The 26,991-nt window shown below is 37.3% G+C and overlaps 1 protein-coding gene across 4 annotated transcripts in view; it reads right to left on the reverse strand.

Moving 5' to 3' along the window:
- Positions 1 to 26,991, reverse strand: part of diaph2 (diaphanous-related formin 2) — a 460,396-nt gene that overhangs the window by 41,887 nt on the left and 391,518 nt on the right. The window contains exons 28-30 of one of the 4 annotated variants that reach the window (XM_028008256.1): positions 25,564 to 25,656; positions 23,863 to 23,928; positions 9,187 to 9,275 (exon numbers count right to left, since the gene is read on the reverse strand). In XM_028008256.1, coding sequence (XP_027864057.1) covers positions 9,199 to 9,275; positions 23,863 to 23,928; positions 25,564 to 25,656 — 236 coding nt within the window. In that variant the 3' untranslated portion in view covers positions 9,187 to 9,198. The remainder of the gene's footprint in view (positions 1 to 9,186; positions 9,276 to 23,862; positions 23,929 to 25,563; positions 25,657 to 26,991) is intronic. The other 3 variants (XM_028008255.1, XM_028008254.1, XM_028008257.1) reach the window with 3 other exon arrangements.

The raw sequence follows: 26,991 nt of genomic DNA on the forward strand, positions 1-26,991 counted from the left end.
TGCTCACATTCTGACTCTAGATAATAGACGTTGCCATTCTAAGCCAATAATAGTGTCTATAATAAAATCAGTGAAGCAGAAAAGAGCCACTCTTTCATTTCCTTATGTGGGACCATGTGTTTGGTACACCCTATTATTCATCAGGTCCTGGCTGCTGATAACTTTTCTATTTGCATCTGAATAAAGAAAGCCTTACAACCTCTTTGAAAAACCTCCACCCTTATGCAAATTCAGTGACCTAAATGAAGTAGGTGCTTTAGTTATTTGTAATCAACGGTGGTGTTCTATCACCTTAAAAAAAGAGGAACATATCTGACAACTATAGGGGTAGTCACTTTGAAGAAGGTTTAATTTATTTATTTATTGTTTTTTTTACTGCTGAGCTTGGATGGTTTTTCACAGAATGTTTATTCAGCATCTTATGATGCCCTTTTCCTCTTGACATGACCTACTTTGATTAACAAAAGACGGGATAAGCATATGCTGTAGAAAAGGCGTAGCGTCGTCTTCCAGAGAATGGCTGATTTACTCCAGTAAGGAGCTCTGCAGTTCAAAGGTAAAACACTTCCTATTTTAAAATCTCTGCTGAGAGTCAGGAGCATACTGTGTGATATTTGTGATCAATCATGGCTGCAGAAAAAGATTGCCCTGGCTGAAAATAATAAAAAAGATGCTATCCATAAAGTGGCGATCTTTTGAGGGATGAACTCCTCAGAGGAAAGTCTGGCCGCGCCAGACAGACTGTTCAAAATCTCAGTCGACGGACAGATTAATGAGCTGTGCTTTCACATACAGTACAGCAAACCCAAGATAGATCTGGGTGCAGTCCTCGGATGTTTCTGCTGCTCTGTAACAGCACATACTGAATCACATGTGTGCCATATTATGTAGTGTCTTAAGAATTATTTATAACACTTAAGCTTTTACACTTTTTATTTGGGTTTTATGTGATAGACAAACACATATGAGGACTCATCTGTTTTATGCATTTGTATCAAGACACATTCACTGTGATACCAAAAATAAAAACCCTCCTTCTGACAGGGATGGGAGAGAAAAAAAAAAAAACATTGTAACTCTGAAAGACCTGAAGATGTTTCAGGTTGGAAAATTTGACAACACAACTACTAATTGTGCACTCAACAAATCTGGCCTTTATTGGAAGAAAGGCAAGTAGAATGCTATTATAGAGAGAAACCTGTTTGCAGTTTGACTGGTCTCATCTGACAGGAGGCAAAATGGAAAACTATTACATTTTCCCTAACACACCACCGCCACAGTATACCTATTAAGTTGAAGTTTATATGCGGCTTGTAAAAGTTTTTTGACATATATCTGTAACATGTCCTTTCCAACTGGTATAAAGATCCTGCTATTCTGATTTTGAGAAAACTGTAGTGATTGGATAAACCTTTTCGGCTTATACTTTGTGGTCCTGTTACTGACAGGAATTAAAATATTACTGATGATCTATTTCTGTCTGAATTGTGTGTGTTTTTGATTTGTGAATGGAAAGATTAAAAATGACCAAAAGAGAAGACTAAAATCCTAATATACACCGTGTTCCAAATTATTATGCAAATTATATTTTCTCAGATTTTCTTAAATGGTCAATGCAACTGATGGTCAGTATAATTTTCAAGTAATTAACTATTAACTATCAAGTAATTAAGTATAAATCAAATTTTATTGAACAAAGCTCCCCATGAGAACAGTATTTTTTTCAAAAATAAAAAACTCAAATTGCACTGTTCCAAATTATTATTAACAGCAGATTTTCTAAACATTTTATGGATTATAAAGAACTGGAAACGGTCATTCTTTGAATGTGCAGCATTAAGTGCTGCTTTTGATTTGAGGCTTTTGATTTTGTACTAAAATGAAAAGCTATTTCAATCAAAAACATCTTAACAGACCGAGTTACATGTTAACATTGGACCCCTTTGATATCACCTGCACAATTCTTGTATCCGTTGAACTTGTGAGTTTGTGGAAAGTTTCTGCTTGAATTTCTTTGCAGGATGTCAGAAAACCTTCCCAGAGCTGCTGTTTTGATATGAACTGGATTCCACACTCAGATCTTCTGCTTAAGGAAACTCCAAAGGTTCTCAAAAAGGTTGAGGTCAGAGGTCAGAGGAGGATGGTGACCACACCATGAGTTTCTCCCCTTTTATGCCCATAGCAGCCAATAACACAGTGGTATTCCTTGCAGCATGAGATGGTGCATTGTCATGCATGAAGATGATTTTGCTACTGAAGGTACGGCTCTTCTTTTTGAACCATGAAAGAAAGTGATCAGTCAGAAAGTCCATATACTTTGCTGAGGTCATTTTCACACCTTCAGGGACTCTGAAGGGGCCGACCAATGATTCTCTCCCCATGATTTCGGCCCAAAAAATGACTCCACCACCTCCTTGCTGAGGTCACAGCCATGTTGGGATGTGGTGGCCATCCACCACCAATCCACTACTGCGTCCATCTGGACCATCCAGGGTTGCACAGCAGTCATCAGTGAACAAGTCTGTTTGAAAATGAATCTTCATGTACAGCTGTTTCCACTGTGACCGTTTCTGCTTGTGAGCTCTGGTTAGCGGTGGCCGAATAGTGGGTTCATGCACCGCAAGCCTCTGGAGGATCCTCTACCTTGAGGTTCCAAAGGAACCAGCAGCTTCAAATAACTGTTTGCTGCTTTGTAAGGGCATTTTAACAGCTGCTCTCTTAATCCGATGAATTTGTCTAACAGAAACCTTCCTCAGTATGTCTTTATCTGTACAAACCCATCTTTGTTCTGAATCAGCCAAATCTCTTCACAGTACGACAATAACGCTCTAGTTTTCGTTAAATATCAAATGTTTTCATACCTTGTCATACGGCACTACACTATCTGATGATTTTCGTCAGCAGAAAGATCCTTTCTCTTTCCCATATTGCTTGAAACCTGTGGCCTGCTTAATAATGTGGAACATCCTTCTTAAGTAGATTTCCTTTAATTGAGCTCACCAGACAAACTAATCAACTCAGCTCTCTGAAATTAATTATAGTGATTCAAATAGCCCTGACACACAATACTATCTAGAAATTTAATAGCACAACAACAAATGTAATCTTTATGACACTTGAATCCAATTTGTATAATAATTTGGAATACGGTGTAATACATTAAAGGTAGTGTGTGTAATGTGACAGAATTTGAAAAAGTTCAAAAGGTATGCATATGTATGCAAAGCAATGTAAACCTGACTGCATAAAATAATTGTTCCTACATATACAAACTTAAAAATAAACATTTACACACACTATAAGAAAAAAAAACTGTTTCACACCTGTAAACAACCAAACACCTCTAAAAGCCAGAGGGCAAATGGATAAAAAAAGAGGGTGCCCGGGTCTGAGGTGCACCCTGAGTTCAGGTCTTGGCCATTAAATAAGCTGGCACTGCACATGTGAGCTGCATTGACAATGATGTATGGGAGAAACACAATTCAGCAGCGTTATGAATTGGTTGGCGCCGGTGTAGACAATGCTCGCTAAAACACACAGATGCACACAAAAAGACAAGTCGTCCTCAGACACACACTCTCACAATCATGACGCAGGGCTACAGCCAATAATATCTTCCTCTTTTTCCAGACAAATTCAATTTTTATCCAAGACATATGTAAGCTGATTAAAAGAGCCAACAAAGACTGGAGAAATATGTCACATCCTTCAGGGCTGGACACAATATTGAGTGCTGCTTTGCCGATGCCTTGCCTTTCGTTCTCTGTCCTTCCTCTCTTCTGACCTCTGCATCACCTGATGGCATCACACATCCATTTCAGCCTTCTCTTTATCTTTTCCTTTCTTTACTATGCGACTTTCCTTCCATGTGTCCTTGGAAAGGCAAACACATTATTCATGATGGGCTATGAAAAGCCTTTTATGACTTCATTCATGTTTTCCCTTTACTATCCATACTTACTGATTGAAACTGTGCATTACTAATGTCTCCATGATGAAAAGCTGGCAGAGGGCTTTCTGCTCTCACCCTGTTGAGTTTCTCAAATCTTTATCATGAGCTGAGTTTCTATATATACATGTAAAGTGGTTGCACACACCATCTTCGGCACATATGTTGGTCTGTCTAAGGAGAATGTTTTTTTTAATGTGGGTCTAAAGGTGTAAAATGTTATTTGCATAGTGTGGATATATTGGGATGAAAGGTGTAAACTTTGTAGTGTACATTGCGGCATGTCACCTTACATGCTGCTCGGATTGAGAAGCTTCTTATGAAGATGCAATTGGATTTTTATTTTTACTTGGCTTTGTCAAACAGGTAGGTACATAACTGTTGTGGGGTATAGGAAAATTTGCATAAACCAGTTTGCAAGATTAGCCATATTTTTATTTAATTAAAATAAAAAAGAAACTAAGAATCATTGGCAGATACTTTTGTATTAGTGAAATATAAAGCTTCAGCGACTGAACATTGAGCCTGATTATCATGGCACTTCAATAGTAAGTGACTTTAGACAAACTGTCCTAAAAATGAGCCTGACTACTTCAAATATACTTGACTGAGAGACATTCAAGTTTTGCAAAACAAAGAAGTGAGACAGCAGCTGTTTCCCACTTTGCACTTGTGGCTTGGGTGGAACCTTGCCAATCAAATATGTGTCATAGAAGAACACACACATACCCACCCCTACGCACACAAACACCCCTTCTTCCTTCCTTACACTAGGGCCTCAACACTGCCTGTTTAGCCACTGCAGTAATGTCATGCCATCAGAAGATGTGTGAATAACACATCTGAATTATGAATGGAGAGAGGTTAATTATGAATGAAAGGAGGGCAGAAATAATGCCATAGACATTTCTCTGAAACACATGGCTGGATAAATGGCTATAGACCCAGTGTGTATTTGTTGGCAAGCATTAAGTCAGGAAGAGACTCTTTATTTAGCTAGTTGGTGCTGATGTATGTTGGTCCTTGTTGGCGTGATCCATTCAGCATTTTCATCTTCAAGTAGTTGCTTTTAATTAGCACATTGGATGCCTATGCTAACTCAAGTTGACAGGCAAACGTGTTCTATTATTGACAATAAAACTATAATTATTATATGAAAAGCAATTATGCTTAGTATTCATCCTCATCAGATAAAGTAGGAAGAGTCTGAAGGACAATGAAAGTAAATTGAAAGGATTTTTGATGCCAACTTTTGTCAAAATATTATTTTAATCCATTATAATGCATTTATTTGACTTTAAATTTATTGAGCAAATTTCTTTTTTAAATAAATTAAAATAGCAGCTGATTACTAAGAAAAAACATTAATCAGCTGCTATTTTCTGTGCTAATGGCTCCTTGAAAGAGAGTTGCACCTGCAGCTCTAAAAGATTGCAGCAGGCTGTCATCCATGAACAAAAGCAGTGGCCTTTTACAAAGAAGGTCAGAGTTTTGTTGCGATAGCATGAAACCGGGGTATGGAGACCGGGTTGGTGGCACGGCTTAAACAGATGCAAAAGGATCAGAGTGGAACTAATACGGCTCGTACAAATGGCTGGATGAGAAAACAGACAATACTATTGAGGAAGAATGATGTTCCTGGCGCAAGTGGAGCCCTGGTTTAGGAGCTTGTGACCTCTAAAGTTTTTGTAATGATATTGTGGGATTAGTAAAACGGATTCTCTGCTTTACTTTTTCAATTTTGTATGTTTGCCCTTTGTAAGGTGTGGTCATGATCAGATTTTCCCTAAGAGTTCACTATCAATATACATTTATGTATTCTTTGCAAAACTACGCAGTGACCAGAACACATTGGATCTGACCTTTCACACACATTTAACTGCTCTTACAAAGACGCTATAAAATGTGACTTTCTGATCTTAGATTTAGATTCAACAGTCTCTTATCCGATGTAGTAGTGGATTCTGCACCTCCAGATTAATTGGCCCACAGACAAATTTTGGGCTAACATGATGTTGCCTCACATACCCCCTAGTCTGCTTCTGATTGGCTAATTATATGCCAGTTCCTGAGAGAAACAAGGTACCACAGAACCAGTGAGGCGTTTTATCAAACTAAGTCTGAACCAAGCCTGAAAAACTGAATAAATTAATTTGTGATAAAACTTTTGTTTACAGTGTCCTCTTTTGTATTCCAAAACACAGAAAGGCTCAGCATCACACAGTGACTTTCTTTAAGAACCTTTTTTATTCTGTCTTAATTTGGGTTTTCAGTGATCAAAGGTGAGAAACCATCCAGGTACACAGTGGACCAGACAAGACAGATGATTCTTCCTGTGACATAGTGATTTCAAACTGGTTTAAACTGCATCTATTGTGGCGTTTTTACTCGTCAGTCAAACTGGGAGTAAAAATCCAGGAACCAGTGATCCAGGCCGGATCACTGAGAGACAAATCGTAATCCGGGCCACGGTAAGGCATTCTGCACCTTCTCTGGTTTTGTCCCCTTCATAATGACATCATCTATGAGAATTTATGAAACAATTTCTTTAAACTCTGATTTTGGATAATGTCTCGAATGTTAATTTTCACCCATCAATCACCACCCACCCCTTTTTAGCAGTTGTAGTAGTCTGGATATTCAGTGCTAACATTTAATTTGTTTTTCCTTAATTATTTATTAATAGTCATTCATTTATGTGTTATTTTTCAGAAGAAATACAAAATCTCATTGCTTCTTTAAATATGTTGGGTCATCAATGGGTAGCTAAAGAATGAATTCAGATAACTGTAGGTGAATATCAGGCTCCAAAAAATGTAAGTTAGTCGTAATTCAGAATTTCTTAAATATTTAAAAGTGTACTTCTTTGCTGGTTACTGGTTCCAAGGAATTTAGCAACTGTCATCTGTTGTTTTACAGATCAAACTAAGACTGGACATTTCTAGTAATGGAGGCTTGTCATACGGAGACATTACTGTACCTGAGAAGTTGTGACATAATCGAAGAACAAAAAAAGGCTCTTTCATTCTGTGTCTGCACTTTCCTCTGAATGGCAGCTGGAGCATGGGAACAGCTTAAGCAGAAAAAAGTGACTAACAAGGGGGAAAAAAAGGTTAATGTTTCTGTTCAGTTCAAGGTTTAGGAACATAAAATGGGAAGAGACAGAAAAAAATGACTTTGCTCTAGCATCGTGAGGGTCAGAAGACGCAAAGCGGTGAGGCAAAGGCCCTGTATGATGTCTCCTTGTTGAAATCCTGAGGACTAAGGGCCTTGGGACATCCACCCGGCCCTACTAAAACATTCAAAGCTTTGCCTCCAAAGAGCCAAACTTTTGTTCTTTCACAAAAGGTCTGACCAGAGGTTCTCCCATAGAAGGGAGCCCCGTATAAAATCAGATTATTTCCACTGAAATCCCCCTTTCTCCACCTGCCAGTTAACTATGTCACTGCCATTGTGTTCTCCGTGATAAAGCTCTCCAGAGTGGCATAATGGAGGCTGGATGTGCATTATTGCTTTTACTGCCATTTATTCAACGAGGAGAGTGGCACAACCCTCCCCACTCGCTCCTTCCTTTTTGACTTGTATTTTTTTTTCTTTTAGGAGAAATCTGGGCCACATGCCCAGAGGAACGCAAAGTGCTTTAATTCATTCGCACCTTTTCTCTCTGGCTGCCATCTCCAAGGCCTCTCTTTATGCCCAGAAGTGATTTGCTCAGACTGGACCATCAAAGCAATTATGGCAGCGGCCTGCTTCCCTATTATGAAGAGAGATGACTGACAACAGGGAGACTGTGCGGGGGTGGAGGGCACTCTGCTTCAATTTATTTGATCTGAAAACATTTTTTTTAAACCCACTTGACTAACAAAACACAGGCAAACTCCTCAGATTACCTCTTTGAAATTTTTGACCAAAAACATTTTATCCTGTTTTCTGTGCAACATTTTTCAATTACCTCGCTCACCTTTTGGGAGCAAAGAGACTATTTGGTCGTAAGCTAGGTGAGGCAGCAGAAGATGCGCACAATATAACAAAATACCAGGAGGCACGGCAGGGCCTGATGTGTAGCAATTAATGTAATGGACATGAGAAAGCACAATCTTCTGACTAATGAGAATGTCTTATATTACAGCATAAATGCACGGGGTCGCCAAGACTCCTATCATTACTATGGCTTGCTACAAAAAGGGATACTCCATAAATGGATAATGCGGGCGGAGAGAGCTGGGTATGGCGCCACTGAGCCGATCGTCCATCCAACAGTAATAATTACGCCTGGAGTTACATGGAGTCATTGGGATGAAATGGGACAGGATGCAAGGGGAAATTAGGTATTTTAAGAAAACAGGGCAGTTATGTCTAAGAATGGGATGGCAAAGATTGGGCTGAAGTGAAGGAGTAGAACATGAGTAGGGGGAAAAAAAACAAAATAAATCATGAGAGAAGAGGAATAAGAGAGAGGGCGAGAAATAGACGAGAGAGCAAAGCGTACAAAGCGGTGAAGTGACACATTGGCTAATCAGTCTGCTGTCGTTCTCTTTTTAAAGCTGTCATCTTGGCCATCAAAGCATCAAGACCTTGTTCTTCTCCGTCTCTCATTGACTGATTCTCCTGTTCAATTATTCAAGGTTTATAAGCACAGGCCATCAATTCAGCAACCAGCAGAGCCAGTAAAATAATGACAGGGTTGCTTCTTCAGCCATACTGACTGTCATAAAAGTTTTACAGTTGGAAAAAGGAAAAATCGATTTCTTAGACTTCTTGCACTACCATAAACATATTAATGGTGGGATTATGAGTGAAAACAAAGCCCCTACCTTTAATATTGTAGCTTCCATTCGGATTTGTGCACTTTGCTATTAATTATTATACATGGCAGCTGAATATTTAAATGATGAAATGCTATTTTTAGCTATCACAAAATATTTATGCACACGGTTGGTGTAAACGTGGATTTGCATGTATGCTGCACCACTGCTAGAACATATGGGGTGTGTGTGCGTGTGTTAAGTGACACTTCTGTGGTTTTTGGTCTACTTGTTCTTAAAAAGTCTAACCTGTGTGAGTCACACTGCGAAACTGAAAATCAGGTCAACTGCAGCCCTGCAAGCGAATGCCAGACCTAACTACACGTAACCACACGCATGCAATCAAACAGAAATGAGCTAGAAAAGCACAGCCTTCCTGAACATGCAACGAACAAACGTATATGAACACATACAGGAACACACTCTGCCTACTTGTTGGAAATCTCAAGTAGCATCCCAGCTCCCATCTGCTGTAATCTGCCCTGGGGCAACAGTGACCTGAGCCAGAGACAGAAACCCATCTAGAGTAGAAAGAAAAATAATAATAGCAGAGGTAATGCAGTGTGCAGCTTCATCCTTTACTTAGCTGGCGATGCCCTCAGGGCTGGAGATGTTACAAACTCAGAAACCTCATCCGGCTTCAAACCGAAAGCATGGCTCCCGTACTCTTCAGTCACTTGCACATTTTTATGTTAAAGACCGATCATACAAATCAGACCAATTTAGACACAGAGAAATCACCTTTCCATACAAACTTTCCATGCACATGCTGTCATCAAATAATAAAATCACCTGTGGCGCAAGTAGGTGTCCCTGCTGTTAATACTTTGTTGGAACAACTTTTGCCCACAGGATGCCACCTACGTATGCTGCCTCCTTTGCTCTTTATGCTGAATAGCAATATTTTTACTGTATTGCTACTCTAAAGAATTATTGCTGCTCTGCACTCTTAGAAGGATTCTAAAACCTTTAAAGGAGAAACAGGCCAACAGCATCATGCATCCTCCATCGTATCTATGAGTGGTGTGGTTGCACTAAAGTTATATTTATTTCAAAAGGGTTATTAGGAGTAAAAGAAAACTGGAAAGTAAATCACTGGTGATTTACTTTAAAATCCATAAAAATCCACATTTGCTCCACATCTAAGGGTCAGAGATCTGAGTTTTTATGTGTATATATCTCCTTTACTGTCCTTCTAAATATAGACTCCTTTACCAGCCTTGTGGCCAGTGGCTAAAAGAAATTGACATCTGCTTCATGTTATATTTACTCTACAGGGAAACTAATTCATCAGTTGTTAATTACTCTTATCATCCAGTAATGCTGCTGCTGGGAACAATTATCCCCCCCACCTGACTGAATGTAGACAAATTAAAGGCTGGATTTCTTTATATTTCCAATGTGGAATTATGGTGCAGCAAGGAAAAGGAATTTTTTACACCTCTTTAATAGGGGTGCCGACTAATTTCTCTGTTTGTACAGTGGAACAGTTTCATGCAGGAATACCTAAATATGACAAATACGAGCTCAGATGAACAACAAATGGTTCTTGAGAAAATGCAAATAAGGTTACTTAACCAAAGGCAAGCTAAGCTACAGAAACAGAAAGAAACAGTTTGATAGAATAAGAAAAGTAGAATACAATGTTTGCTTTAATTATTTGTTCTAATGTATGCAACTGTTTGTTAAAATGGTCACTAACTAGAAAGGCTGAAGGTATGATCCTAGTGAAGCTTTTTCTTATTTCAGATTCCATCTGACAGAGAAAAATATTCACAAGTTCATCATGGAATATGAGACGCAATATTCAGACCTATCTGAAAAAAACAAAAAAATAAACTGTTTGTCCATGTAATGTTTACTTTTAAGCTTTATTAGGTTATTTTGTTCGTATCAAAACACAGAGAAATCTTACTCTAAGGAGGTGCACTTACTTTATCCAAACCGCATTCTTAAAATCCAAATAATAAATCATACTATTTCTGTAAATGTTTACTCAGTCCTAATCCACTGGAGGTGGGGAGCCCATACTGTGGCAAACTGTCTATTTTTAAGGTTCACATATTAGTCATCTCTTTGGGGGGCCTAACATTGTAATTTATGGAATTCATGAATACTAAATACTGTGTTGTGTTCCCTTCTTGTTTACCCCCTCCACACCGTTTATACCCCTCCGCTCCTCTCCTGACGCTTCTGAGCACAACAATAACTGTTTTGTATGAATCCAGATAAACTCAGAGTGGCTGATGTCAATCCACTCCAGCTGAGTGTTGTGAAGGTGCTGCGTGGTTACGCATTCCTTCTCACACCACTTGAGGTGTGTGGTAAAATATTTTAGGATTTTTAAAACTCATTTTTGAAGCGCACAGTAGAAGGAGATGTGTGCTGTTACTGTTGGTGCAGAGACCAAAAACAACTGGATTTTTCTCTCTTTTTTTCCAACAGTGCCTTGCAGGAATATTTACAACCCAAAACTACAAAAATATTTGTATTTTGATGGGATTGTATGAAAATAGCTAACACAAAGTAGCATACACATACGTTTTTGAGCTTTTTTCCAAAAAACAAAACAAAAAAATGATATCCCTTGAGTCAACAGTTACAGCTCCAAGTCTTTTGGGATAAACTTTAACCAGCTTTGCAGATCTAGAAATAAAAAAGTTTTGCCCAGTGTTTTTGCTGAATAATTGACACAGGTTTTCAGCTCTAGTTCTCAAGGCCTTAAATTTATCTCCCGTCCAAAACAGTTGATTCAAATGGTCAAACACTTCCTCTACTTGTCAAAGTTCTGCAGATGCCTGGGATTAAACCATAAGTTGATTCAGCTATGTTCAAGCATTAGATGAAGAACAGTTTTTAAAAGTTCTCCAATGGAGTCTCCGTTAAATGTAGGCCTAGACTTTGACTGGTGACTAGAGTTCAAAACTCTGCTTGGGCGTCACAAGAATAATGCCAAATATTTTTCCTGGACTATGAGAATTATTTGTAAGTAAATCTGATTATGGTAACAAATCTTTGCTATTTTATATGAGAATGATTTGACTAAATATATTTAATTTTGACCGTCTTTGTATTTCAGTAGCATCTCTGTGCAGAGACACCTTTTAAAGGCAACTCATGAGCTCAAACAGCTCATGAGTTGGTAATTATTACTGCTATTCACTCTACAGATAACAACAAATATGTCACTATGTAAATAAACAATTATTGTCATTATGCACTCATTGCACTATAATTGCATCATCAGAATCACAACTGAGAGGGCATTTTCTATCAGCATGCAGCTATGACAAAACATAAGGCCACGATCCAAAAACATCAAATGATTGATTTAAACAGAAAATAGCAGGTATTATGAACAGCGCTTTAAAAGAGAAGACCATTTGATGTCCAACTGAATTGCAGGACAAGGACAAAGGCAATGTGCTGCATGAACATAATAGGGCTGAGAGTGCTGCTAAAGCTTAGAGAAAGGTAATTTGAACCAACTCAAATTCCTCCATCAAACACTAACCAAATAGAAGCCTAAAGAGTGAAAAATAGAGAGCAGGAGCTAAACCGCTGGGATTAGCACAAAGTAACTAAATAGGCACGGCAAATTTTCCATTACTTGAACAGCAATACCGATTTCAGCTGCTGGGATCTAAATAAAAAGCCGAACTCCATCCTTCCTCTGTCTTTTGTTCACTCACGTGTGCAGCCTTTCTCTTACCTAACTGCCCTATATGGACAAATGGATATTTGCCATCTCACAGCATCCTTGAGGCACATCAATAAATAAAGTTGACACAAATAAACAGATAAATAAATAAATATGAGGAGCCTAGCAAATGGGCATCAGTCAGCATTAGTGATGGAAGCATGTCAAGCGAAATCATGCTTGACTGGAGGCAGGCCTGCCTGAGTGTAGGCAGCATTCTTGCTGATTGCACACTCGGTATGGGAATGTATTTCTTTTTGTGTAACAATAAAGGTACATCAGTGGTTGTTTTTTTTTTTTAGAATTTTGTACTTTATTTAACCCTGATGTTCTCTTTTGCTTTCTTTACTGGTATCACTACTTATACATCTCTCCATAAGAACACACTCCATTTTACAGATGTCTTTCTATTTTCCACTCTCTCTCTCATGTCTATATTTTCCACATACGAGGAGAACAAATTTACTTTAAGTCACAGTTTCAAGTATTGCCCTGCTTCAATCATATTTATTTTTTTTTTGTGGGCCGATAAAGCAAATTGATAACAGCAACACTCACACACCCATTAAAATGTTAGGGAGGTGCAAATGTGCACATAATGCTAAGATTCTGGGCTGATTTTTTAAATGTCAACAACATTTTTAAATATCCATTTCACACATGAGCATAAAGATGGAGATTTCTTTCTTGCGACTTGTGAAATTGCTTCATCTTCTATGGCAGCAGCTTAATCTTCCTTTCAAATAAACATGTATAAAGTAATTTCTAATTCATGTCTCACTTTTTTAAGTTGGACAGTTTCTAGCAACTTTTAACTATTAATATTTTAATTATTAAAGTTGGTGGAATTTGACATAAATTTGAAAATAACTCATAAATGGGTCAAATCAGTATAACTAAGGTTCACCAGATACCAAACCAACATTCATCAGTGGCGTTTTGGACCCATACCTACATTTTTCTACCTTGGAATATGGAAATGAAATACTTTGGGGAACCTAAACGTTTTCTTTTCTGGAAACATAGACATAGAAAGACCTACCGTCATTCAACTTTACATTTAAAATTTACATATTGAGTGAAATTGGGTTGCTAGACTCAATTAATAATAAAAAAATAAATAATAAATTGGTTACAAAGTGAAAATGTTGTCCTTGTGTATTCATGTGCACAGCAAAAACGTTTGACGTACTTGCTTATACTCTAACCCCAAATGTGTCATAGATATCAACAATGTCAGATTACACGTTCGTTCGTGACTATGTTGCAGCAGCTGATGCAAATAGTTCTAAGACTCCACTCACGCTTTGTTGTTCACCAATCCTGTTTTCTTGTTGTGTTTATCGCCAACCTGGTGTGGAGGCATTACGCACATGTTCCACACTCCATGTTTAGCACCAGTTACAGGTGTGGGGGAGTAAAAATGGTGTTTTGGGTTGTTTCCATGTAGATGAAAACATTTCTGGAAACAATCCTGTGTCGACGCAGATGTTTTTGAAACTAATGACTAGTATTAAAAAAAACTGTCCCATGTGGACGGGGCCTAAATCAGGCAGAAATAACTCAGTTGTGAGCTTATAAGAGTATCAATAATCTAGGACCATCTAAAGAGAAAGAAGAATAGTTAAAGTTCTCTTTCTCTGTAAGCTCCAACCTTATAAAATGTGTTCAAAGACTAGTACTGCCCTATTAGTAAGAGGGGTAAAAGTGTTGACAGATGGGGCACCAACAAGTCTGCTACCAGGAGTGTTGCAAAAAGTATTTTCTTGTTGTATAAAAGGGCAAAAAAAGACTGAATTTATTTTTTTTTATTGAGAGGTCTGCTAATTTTATTATGCAATTTATTTTAAACGATTTTTAAACATATTCACCAAAAGGGCAAATAGCTAACAGTGTAAATATTGTCACAATAAACAATTTTAATATTGAAAAACCTTTGATCCTAATTCTGCTAAAAGCTTAAAACAAAGAAAGAAAGTGACATAATTATAGAGCTCAGAGCAAAGAACAGACACAAGTGATAATTTTACCCATAGTAATTATTAATTTCTTACTTTGGTCGAACATTATTGTAATGGTTAAAGTTCAGAAAGCCTCAGTAAAACCATAAAATTACTTTAATTTTGCAATCTCAACTTTCGTGCACTCTGGAAAGTACAAGGGGTTTAATAAACCTGCAGTTAAACATGTTTAATTTATTGTGACTTCTTTAAAAAAGGAGGCTGTGCGTCACGGTATCCAGCTATTTAAAAGTGAACGTGAGTCACATTTACTGAGATTCCTTCTGCTCTAATATCTGTTTGACTAAAACTACCAGCTGAATAGAACATTAAATAATGTTTCTGCATATCTTGTCTTTGTATTTAAGGGAATTACCTTTATCAGTCACTGCCAGGTACATAGTGCTTTTATGCCTCAATATTACAAATCATCACATCAAGGCTGCCAAGAAAAGAAGCGAAAAAATTAATTCTGTTACTTTCCGTCTGACAGATCGTAAGATTATAGCTGACACTTCAAATGCAAACATCAGCCCAGACATTATAACTTATATTTTAATAATAGTCACATCATGTTAAAGGAGGGGAGAAATGTGACAGGAGAGAAAAAGGGATTTGATTTTGCCACCGTGTCTTATTGTTGGAGGAATGCATAACCATGCAGGGTGGCATCCTATTCCACTGCACATTATTTTCCCTCTGATCATCAGTTGGCTCCCCTCTATGCCTAATGAGCGATAAATAAGGTTTAATTCAACCGACACAAGTTGCCCATCCTTCAGCACTAAGCATGATAGCTCGGGCGAGTTTCCATTGAAATTATATGAGGGTAATTTTTCAGCCGGTGGGATGGTCCTATCGCATCGCCTGTATTTGGCTTTCGCAGGCATTCCTTTGTCTTTAAGCTCTGCAAGTTTATAGGTCTATTAGGAATTCATCAAACAATGAGTGGCATCAATCTTATTGTGGGAATGTGCCCTGGGTAAAAATAAGATAAAACCTTCCATTATGGGGCCCTCCAAAGCACATTTGCCCTCTAAAATGGATCTAGTATTGACAATTTACACTTGGGGTGACCTCTCTTAACTGCCCACATACTTGAAAGCCAATATTGTTTGGAGAGCGAGTAATACGAACTCACAACTCAGTGCTAATGCGGTGAAGTTAGTGAATAGGATGGGGTAGTAAACAGATTTGCTTGGAGGTAGGATGCTCAGTATTGGTTCGCCAGGCGGGCGCTAACCACTTTTTAAACCAGTGCAGCTCTGTACCAACAGAGTAAGAAAATATTGCTCAAATATACATAAGGAACCTTGAGCTGAATATTTAACTAAGCTAATTGTTCATTTTCTCTTCTCCCATCAGACTTGCTCAGGTGAAGGGATTGCTGCAACATCAATTGATAACTTCTGATCAATTGGTACAATAATGTGAATTAAAATGTCATTAACTGTACTTAGTGGGCGTATTTGTCAGATAGTGGTGGTAACTTTTCTGATTGATCTGATTGGCTGAATTTTTTTGCTGGGATTTGGTGACAGCCTATACAGGACTTATCCTAATAGAAGAAGTGGAGGTAGAGGAGAACAAAAAAACAATAAGAAGGTAAGGAGAAAGGAAAGGCAAAACTAAAAAAATAATTTAGAAAAAAATAATAATCAAACTTTCCTTTCTCTTGCATTCTTATTCTTCTTTGTCCTCTTCCACCTTGCATTCTTCTTCTGCTATTAGGCAAAGTCCCAAGCTGATTGTCACTTGATTTTAACTGAAAATCTGGCGACTGGAATAAGTTACCGCCCCGGCTAAAAACTACACCAACCAAATGCAGAAAGCAAGCGCAATATTCCTGTAAGAGCACACAGATGAGTGAAGGAGGCGTGTTTGGGTGCTCACTGGGATGCTTTCATGGACCTCACATGGCGCTATGTGCTCTATCGATTAATAAATACGCCATTGTGATTTTTTAAAAGTAATTAGGTTTTTTGAAATCAATGTGACATCATAGAATAAATGTGATTTCTGTATATTTCTAATCAACCTAATGTGTCTTTGGTTACACATGACATTTATTACATATTTGCACCACATGAATAAACTGGACTGTATTTAAACTCTTTCTCATCTGCCTTTCTCTTTGGTTGTTGATAAATATCCTTATCTGTAAGAAACAGGTGATAGATTTCTCACAGCGCGTCTCTACAGAACGGTTTTCTCATCTACCCTATTGATATCTCACATCTACTAAGCCATCTGAGCTGTAGCATGAAACCCTACGGGTCTCTTTGCCCCAAATCACGTTAGCTCCTCTTCCTGTAGGAGCGCCGTGAGGGCAGCCCCAATGAATAACATCTATCAACACCCAGCAGTAGAGGCCAAAAGTTGAGGAGGCAAAGCCTTCGACTCGGAGACACCCTGCAGCAGTTGTATATCTGATATGTGACATCAGCTGGAGTGTGTGTATGAGAACAACTGCCAGGGAGGCTGACAGACAACACGGTAAGATAAAACGATAGGTGCAACATATGTGTGAGCAAATTAATTGCTGAGGGAATTACGATCACTATCGCTTCCTGGTATTTAATTTAAGAGACAAAATGCCTGATTTTTCTTGTGATCAAGAGGAAGATGACTAAATAGCTGCCAAGCTGAACATAGCGTGGTTCATCAGATCAAGGCGATGCTGATAGCAAAGAGACATAATGAGAATAGGTGTTAAAGACATCACAATTCAGCTGACATAGGAAAACACTGGCATATTCCTTATCTCGAGAAGCATATCTTAAAAGACAAATTCTCAACAATAAACTTCAGGCATTTGTCTTAAATTAACTGTTGGTTTTCAAGCAATTAAGCAAGAAAAACCCTTGAACTTGACGAGCATTATCATTTGTGTAATGTCAGATATGTCCTAAAGCAGCCTGGTATAGTCATTAACATTATGACTGTTTATTAGCCCTTTATGGTGAACTTCTCCCTGAAACAGACAAGGCAGCTCACTCTTTAAGATCTTCCTCTTCTAAAAGTCAATGTCCTGCTGGTTTGTTATCATTTCCAGAAAGGCTGTAGGCCAACAGGATTTTTCATTGTTGATTCAGTGGGGTATTCTCTTATTTTAGGGCATTGTGTTAGTTTAATCTAATGCAAGGAGAAGTGAAGAGCATCTCTGTCAAGAAAACACGAGCTGTTTCAGTGTGTTGTGCCTGGAGCGATGACTATATTAGGAAATTTGATGCCAGATTGTTAATACGTATAACATGAGTTTTTATTATACTAGGGGATAAATTTAAATACATTTTCCCCAGTATTTGCAAATGTTTCCACAATTGCCATAGAGATCAGGTAAAATGTATTATATAAAACCAAAAAAGCATGCATAAAGTTCGGAGGTCTCCTAATGGTCTCTCTTTGGCTTTGGGAACTTTTGATGGACTGGCTTGTGAAGGTGAAGCAGGATAACACTGGTAACTGGTGCAGAAAGGGAAGGGAAGTGGGACCCTGCTTTGGGATTGTAATGACAATGAAGAGACAGTAAATAAATAAGATTGGCTTGGCTCTCTTTGAAATCTGATTGATGTGTCTTTTGGGATGGCCCCCCACCCCAGTACGAAAGACCTAGTGAGTCTGTGGCTTTCATCCCTGACCGAAAATCAATGAGCCAGGATGTATGAGAGGCTCCTGCTCTCTACCCACCAATCTCCTGCCAGATTCCCAGGTAACTGCCTCACAAGAAAGGGAATAGGAGATAAAATATTGAGGTATCTCACTCACTTAAAAAAAAAATGAAATCCTGTTTATGCGGTTTATTTTTTACAGATAAAAATAAAATCAGCCCCTTTTTTTTTTTAGCCCTTTGGATTCTAATACCCCTAAATAAAATTTAGAACACCCAATTGCCGTTGGAAGCAAACAAGTCAGTAAAGTCCACCACTGTGTAATTTAATCAGAGTACTATAAGTTCAACTTCCTCAGAGACTTCTTAGTGAATAGTCAGATTCACGAAGAGCAAGAAACACATCTAAATTACATGGTAACTAGGGCTGTTGTAAACAAATATTTTAGTAATCGAGTAATCTATCGATTATTCTTACGATTAATCGAGTAATTGGATAAAACAATTATCAAATGAAATATTGGTAAATCTGGCACAACACCAGTGTTACTATCGGATATCAATATCTTTCCAATTTTTCATATTTGAGCTTCCCTAACAGTTACTTTTTTGTAGTTTAGAAAATTAACCTGTAACAAATATGAATTTCAGATTTATAAACTACACATTCTCATTTCCCCATTATCCCCATCATTCCCATTATCACATTAAATCAAAATAAAATATATTGAGGTTTGTGGTTGCATCATGACAAAGTTCAAGAAGTATGAATACTTTTTGAGGGCACTGCAGCTCTCCAGTAATCAAGATATAATCATTAGAAATTAATCTACACAAAAGACCAAACAGGTGTGTGGTTTAGATTTGTAGATGTCACCCAAAGCTCACTGTCGTAATACTGTGTACCCATTTGCCAACTAATTTAAGTGAACTGTGTAGCAGATTCACTGCAGCCCATGGTCTGAAGAGTTAAGGAGATGCTGTCACCTTCATCCTCCCCACCCCAAAGTCTACTAAGATGGAGGAGAGCAAAGCAAATATCTGATGAGACTTTCTCAGCCATGGATCAGGGTTGTAGAAAACCCAGATTATGCCTTAGAGCCATATTATAAGCTTCCATCAGAAAGTTTAATTTAGAGAAATGCCTACACCTGGAGTCCACAGCCAAACTAAAACCCAGGTGAAAAGTAAAGTCTGTGGACTTCACTGTATTCGTGCTGCTAAAATGTGAAACTTTTTTCTATACATAAAACAAATCTAATTTCATGAGTCTGTAAATAAATAAATGAGTATTTAAATGTCAAATTGTTATAAAAACAAAGAGATAATCTACAAATAATCATGTTGAAATGAGAATGAACCCACTGCAGAAACACAGCTTTGCTGGTTTCCATCAATCTACCCAAGTTCTGTGTGCTGAATTAGGAATGGCTGGTGTAATTGCATAACACATGACTGGGGCCCTCGGGGTTAGATTTTCCATCTTACACAAAGTGGAGACAAGGAAATAGGAAATGCTTTTGGAATTGGGTGTAATTGTGACTGGCGGGGCCTAGGATTGTGCTCAGCCTGACACTCGAGGTAGACTGGTGAAGTGCAGTATGGCCTAAAGGATGAGGGAGAATGGCATGCTGGCTTTAAATTAGCTCCTTTTTTGACGTTAGCGAAGACTCTTGTTGCATCTCTGACAGGCTCTCTCTGGTACATGCTGCTCGTTTAAAGATGACAGGAGGTTAATCAAGCTTTAAAGAATGAGATTACAACCAACATGACAGGCGGGATTGAATAGATTTGGCACACTGACTGTTAAAACTGCTATGAGAGTCTTCTTTTTACTAGTGGAAAACATGACATAAAAATGCTGTCAATCCCAGCAGATCAGGGAGGAAACACAAAAATGCTAAATGAAAGTGTATGAAAAAAGCTGGGGCATCTTTCCTTAGATTTCAGTCAAGACCAACCCATCAAAAGCAACATTAAGTGACATGTTTAGTCATGTAACCATCAATCATGAATGAGTATCACCAAACTTAAAAATCTGCCCTCTAAAGTTTAAAATATGTAGAAATATATCTGCCCTTCTCGTAACGCAAATGAAAATTAATTTACTTATTGTATCTTTAAAAAATGGCAGATGGAGAAGGATTTTCTCCTCTCATCAACTTCAAAGTAGAGCGTCCATGAAGCCCGATATCAGTAAACAGTGATCTTCAGATGCTTAGTACATGCGGGTGGCTTTAAAATTGTTGTTCACTAGGAGGAAACAAAGTTTCCTGGGAAGAATCTGATGCAGTCCCCAACAGGAAATAAAACCACCAAATCTTGTTTGTTGTCTCAAAGAAAAAAACTGGAAAATGGGTCAAAGGAATACAGAGGTTTAGATAAAATATCTGCTTCAACTCTGAAACAAAGACAGGGTAGGTTTGTCATCCTGTATAGCTCATATAGTGAGAGCAGAGGTGCTATACATCTATCATATATACAAATTTATTAGTCACATTTACAGACATTTAAAGATTTTCAGGGCACAGGAGTCACTCATTCAGCTGTCAAGCATTTCCCAGGTTTCTGCAAAGCACAGTAAATTACGTTAAGAACTTGTGATTTAAATAAAAAAATAGCTATGAACTAACCTAACTATAGTACTTTTAAATCAAAGTTACCTAACTTAAACATCCATCCTGAAAAAATAAAATAAAATTTAAAAAACTCCTTAATACAAACTATGCTGATTATACAGTTTCCCATGAGGAAATAGGTTCCAGTTGATAAGGTTAGAAGAACAGGTTTAATTTAAACATCTGAACAAAGTATAATGAGGCATATTTACAAGCCAGATTCTTTTGCAAAGCTCATTCGAGAAACTAATTATCTGAGAATAAGTTTCTTCCAACAGCTCTGTTTGCTGCATCATGCAGCTTTATCACAAATTAGCAACACTCAAATTTCTAAGGCAGAGTTACACACACAATAAATGAACAAACGTGGAATAATTTTAAGATATGGAAAGATGTAATTTTGGAGAGCATAAATGAAACCTGGACCTTTTGAGTCCTATAAATCAGATGATTCAGCTTCAAATCATTCAACATTTTTAAAGAAACCCTGATATCAAAAGGGATGGGAAAATGGTGAAAAAAATTCAATGTTTAAATAAGCTTAAAATTAGAGCTTTTTTAATAAAGATGGCTGTAGTTATTGGTACATGTTTAAACTCCATGAAAACATATCTCTTGGACAAATCCAGTACTTACTTTTCTGGTATTTAGATTGGAAAATTATACATTTATAAACTGGTTAATGTCATTCAATGTCTTAAATGTAACTTTAACTCTGGTTGCCATCTTTTCTTAGGAAGCACAAAAATGAAAATGGCACCAAATGTTCTATTTAATTTTGTGGAAATGTCCAATGAACCAAGTCCAACTTTCCCTTTCCGTCAGTTTTCTGAATCCTTCTCATGGAGTTTGAGGATGTTCCCTCTGTAGGAGCCATTTAATCTGCCAAAGATGTCGTCATTTAAAGCCAGGGCATGTCTCATACAACAGACATAGCCTTTGACAGCTTTCATTGGTTGTGGAACACAGGATGTAACAGTTTTTGTCTGGGGATTTATGACCAACCAAAACACTTTTTACTCAGTATTTCCAATGTAGACATCTGAGGAATAAGTTTTCTGACTCCAGTCCAACTCTTAGAGTACCGTAGTTATTTCTTGAAGGAGTCCCTCTACCCCACCAGAGTGCTAATATATTTTAAAGGTGTTTTACTGCACAAGGCGTCGTCTTATCAAAGTCCACTTCTTGCTCATTAAATGCATCTGTAAAAGCTTTCCAATTAACATAATCTCTTAATCTGATTAACGTCATTTAAAAGTTGCCATAAACTTATCAGAGTCTAATTTTTTCAGTTTCTTCAACATCACACTCCTGCCACACATATCTTGTCATGCAAAATTGTTATAACAGTAAAAACATACATAAGACAATCGAACAGCCAGTAAAGCATAAAAGTTTGCAAAAGTTTCTTCAGAAAGCAAACGATCTAGTGTGCTGGTACATAACATCTACAACAAAAATGTGTGGCAAATTTACTGATACACAGAAGAAAAAAAAAACATTTCAAGTGACCTAAACACTACAGAAGCAGAAAATGTCCTTAAACTGCTACAAGACAGAAAGTGATATCATTCAGTTACCATGCAGCCCAACAGGACAGACAGTAAAACCATCTGACTGATCCACAGTACAGAAAAATGTGCTGAGTGCTTTGACTGCTTTAAGGCTTGTGGTAAGTTTTGGGATTCACTTTGAACTATGAAAAATGATTCATAAAAACAGAAAATATGCAACATTAATTCAACATCTCAATATGAATTTTACTCAAGATATTGATTCATTCAGCCTGTATTCTCAGTTGTTTGTAGTGTTTGTCAGAAAACAGCCAGTCTTTCATGTTGTTTGGGCTTCATTTTTAATGAATATATAAACTTGATTTAGGTTGAGGACTGTAATACATTTTGTGTCTGAACATGTTTCTGCTGGATCAAGGATTTAGGTTTGTTTCCAGCTTTAGTGAGGTTAGCGACTGAGCTAATGCTAGCCTGAACTATGCTAGCAAGCTAAACCTGTTAACCATGAGGCAGTCACACCCATGAGAAAGATTCATATTATCTGTGGATGTTGGGGAAAACTTTAGCTGTTTGACCTAGAGAGAGGTCAAGGAGGGAGTCAACAGCCAGACCTCAGAGGTGACCGCAGCTTTTGTTTATGAGCATAAGACGTTTTCTCTTAGGATTTTTTTATTTTTTACTTTTTTCCCCATTTTCTGACAGTAGAACATGTTTGTCTCTAGATGGGGTGAAATCAATAACCAGGCTCTCCAGACAACCTTTCTACATGTTTGCCAAAATAATTAGCTTCAGATGTAGCTACGTCTGAGTTGTATAAAGGAGAGTTTCACTGGAGCTGCTTTTTTTCTCTTAAGGTTTTCAGAAATTTTGGATTTTGAACATGAAACTTAATGAAAACATTGTGTTCAAGGTTTTTAAAACTAGCTAGCTAGAATTACCCATCGCAGTAGAGTATGAAGAATTAAATTGATCTAAGAGGTTAAATTGATCTAATTTCTCTAGTTATTAAACTATTCAAATTACGTTTTAGATTTTTTCTTAAAATACATTCAAAAATAAAATGTTTCCAAATCTTTCAACTAGTTAAACAGTCCATTTTATCAGAGTGATATCAAAGTGTTTTCCTCCACTGATGACCACAATGATATTTATGTGTTATAAAATTTACTGGGCTTGATATTTGATCTCATCTCTTCACCTAATATACACATAACACCAGCTTAAATGTGATTCTCTGTTTTTTAATTTATTAGCCAAAAGAGCTTCCGGGCTGAGGTAATAGTGGCAAAACATCAAGTTTTCCCCTTGTCTAGACAGATATTTCATGCCTATAAATTTAGGGCCATTGTTTAATGATAAAAGAAGATAGTTATCGTAAAATGAGACTCAAGTGAATCTAATTTCATATGTTAATTCGTGTTATCCATGTTGCATTTTGATAAGTTGAACTTTAAAAGAACAATACACATCTCGCACTCCCCAAAATGTAATTTCCGAGCAAAAAAATGTTGGCAACTCAGCACAGGACTCTGCTTTTTCATAGACCAGCTGAAATTACGTGTTCTGACAGGAAGGACATGCGAGTTACACAGCCAGGAGCAGTGCAGTGTAGGACCAACAATCGTGCTGGGTCTGGGTTAAGAAAGGCAGTGAAATAAAAACACACCTAGAGTTCTGTTACCATAGTTAGCACCCGGCCACCGAGAGGCTGGACTGGAAGGGCTTTGATCACCTGTAACAACGTGGGCAGTCAAAGGAATAAGGAAAGAAAAAGGAAGGTGAAAAAGGAAGAGAGAAAAATCCATCAGAGGTGACACATTTGACGTAGAACAAGTCCCAAAGAAAGAGAAAAAAGAAGAAAGAAAAAAAACACATACATGTCTGATAGGAAGAGGCGAATAAGACCAAATAATAAGAGGACAATTTTATAAGATAACATTAAAAATTAGAGTAAATACCAGTCTTTGGTGTAATTTCAAGTATCAGGTTTTGGCCTCAATAAAAAGTAAAACATTTGATACTCACCAGCACCACAATTTTTTTGCATTATTTTGAAAAAGAAATCTGATGCTACACTAAAAGTTACTTTAGATTTTAAACAATTGGTTCTGTTCTGTTATATCTGATATGCACATGGAGAGGAGTAAATTTATGTAGAGAAAAATTGAGTTTTTGTAGCTCATTTAATAGTGTGATGAAGTAGTGTGCGATAGTAGTGTGATGGAGAACAATAATCAAGAACAGGAACAAAATGAACATATATTTGATGAGGGCACTTCTATAAAACATCTATTTACTCTCTATTCTTGCTTCATCCCCATCTTATCCTGCATAATAATTATATCTTAGGCAGTTTCTCCTCCATCAAGGAAATAAATTTAACATCTAGACACCATTTCTGTGTCATAGTTTGAACTGCATTACTTTTTTTAATGCTTCGCAATTTTTAAATGTAAATGTTCGCAGGAAAGGACTAAAAATAACAAAAAAATGTCAAAAGCAAGAATAATCTTACAGACCAATGGATCTAGATGATCAATTAGGACAGGGACATATTTGGATCTGTTCTTTATAAGTTATATGGTTAAAGTACTGAATTACAATAAGTCAACCTGCCTAGAAAAGTCAAGTATTGATATTTAGATTCAAAAGCAAAAAATGTCTCTAGGTATTTTTATTTTTTTTGCTTATATGGATGACTGATATTATTTGAAAAATGTGTCAATCTATTCTCTTTGGAGAGAGCAAGCTACATACCCACATATAAATAGTATAAACTGTGCAATGAAATAACTAAAACAGTGAGCAGTTTAACATTATGGTGCTATTAAATGAGCTATTTACCATCTGAGTCTCCATCTCCAAATTTAAAACTCAAATCCTCCTGTCCATCTCATCAGCCCCATTGGTGTTTATATTCCCTCCCAATATCTTCTGCCATTAATGGCGGTATGGAGATGGCAGCACCTGTGGCTCAGCTGCAGAAATCTCGACTTGCATTTCATTTCACCCTCACGCTGCTGAAAGGTAGGACTCCCCTGAGCACAGCCCATTCGTGAAGGCAGAGAGGAATAACACCCGGATTAAACCAAACTGGATTTGGTCGTGTTTCTGAGAGATTTATGAATACGAAGAGGATCTTACATTTCTTCTGTTCTTCACTGGGACACTGATTGTTTATGAAGCATTATTTATGGACTTTGTAGTCCATAAACTTGAAGCAGGCGAAAGTGGTTTGAGATGGTTCAATATTTGCATAGATGTGTAAAGTCCAAAAGCCAATCACTTTGCAAGTATAACGTTGAGCTGGACAGGAAACTGAGACTGACAGATAAGAGGAGATCCCACAGAGGAACTGCTTTCCTACCATTTCGTGGTGTTCGTTTTCGCCGATCACGGAAAGCTGCTCCAGACTGCAGAGCTTCCATTAGACTGTCCATCACGCCAGTTTCATCCCCTTCTGCAAGAGAACAGAACAAGAGAAAAAAACATGTTTGTAGTGAAAAAACATAATGCAGCCTTTACATTTGCAGATAATCACAAATACACTTATTTATATGACTCAGATTTAACTTTTTGGCCTAAAAGTAACAAACTACTTATCCCAGAGAACTAACAGCCTGAATACATCAAAAATCATTGTAAAAACATGGTGGTGGCAGCATCATTCTGCGGGGATCCTTAGCAGGAGAGCTGGTTAAATATGGATGGAGCCAATTACAGAGCAAATTCTTGAGGAATACTTGTTACGAACTCAAAAGTGCAGCTTGGCAAAAATTTCCATCTTACAAAAAAGATGCAGATGACTCAGGCCTCTAGTGGTCAACCAACTTGGTGGTAAAATGTGACCTAATTTTGATCTAATAGTGACACTATAAAAAACAGACCAAACATTTGAGGAAGAAAAGTCTCAGACACTAAAAACCTCCCTATAGTTTAACAACAGATGCATTATTGAGGTCTAAACCAATCAGAGTTATTGAAAGGCAGCTGTTCCTATATGCTTGATGCAGGCCAGGGTAGTTAGATGAAAAGAGTGGAAGTAGCGCAGATGAGCAGTGAAAATGAAAAGAACAACTGAATTTACAAACCATGATTTTGCTTTCATTTGAATTCCATAGTAAATAGAACCACACACATCCAATGACATAAGGAAAAGCACAATTTGACCCACCGATTCATTAACTTGTTTATATAGAGTAAGAATGACCCATATAGCAATAATGTTGTTGAGAATCAAATAACAGTTTCTAGACCAAAACAATTGAAAACAATGAACCAAACAGCAAAATTGTATGTCTTTCTTTTAAAAGATATATTTTAAACAAAATCAACAACTTTTGTTGTCTCATTAAAACACTTTGCATTTATTTTATTTTTGAGCAGTGAACTTAAACGTTATAAATCAAAGCATATTAATGTGTTAGAATAGTTTAGACCTTACTCTGTTTTTCTAAGATTTACAAACTGATGTTCACAGATTCCCTCATCTAATCTGATTGAGTTTGGATGGAAAAGAACATTTCACAGGTGCTACAGCAAAATGTGGAAATGCACACCACACTTTTCAGATTTTTATCTTTAAACCATGTATCATTTTTCTTCTGCAATATCTTAATATGTAATCTGTCACAGAACACCCATTACAGTCTGTGGCTGAACCTAGGCAAAATGTGAAAAGTTCAAGGACTGTAAATAATTTTGCAACTACTTTCAGAGCAGCTACTCTTGAGTCTTGATGGATAAGCCCGTCAGTTCGGTTTGTCTTTTTTTTTTTTTAGTAAACAGCTGTGGT

The sequence above is a fragment of the Xiphophorus couchianus genome, chromosome 23, assembly GCF_001444195.1.
Source record: "Xiphophorus couchianus chromosome 23, X_couchianus-1.0, whole genome shotgun sequence".
Taxonomy (NCBI): Eukaryota; Metazoa; Chordata; class Actinopteri; order Cyprinodontiformes; family Poeciliidae; genus Xiphophorus; species Xiphophorus couchianus.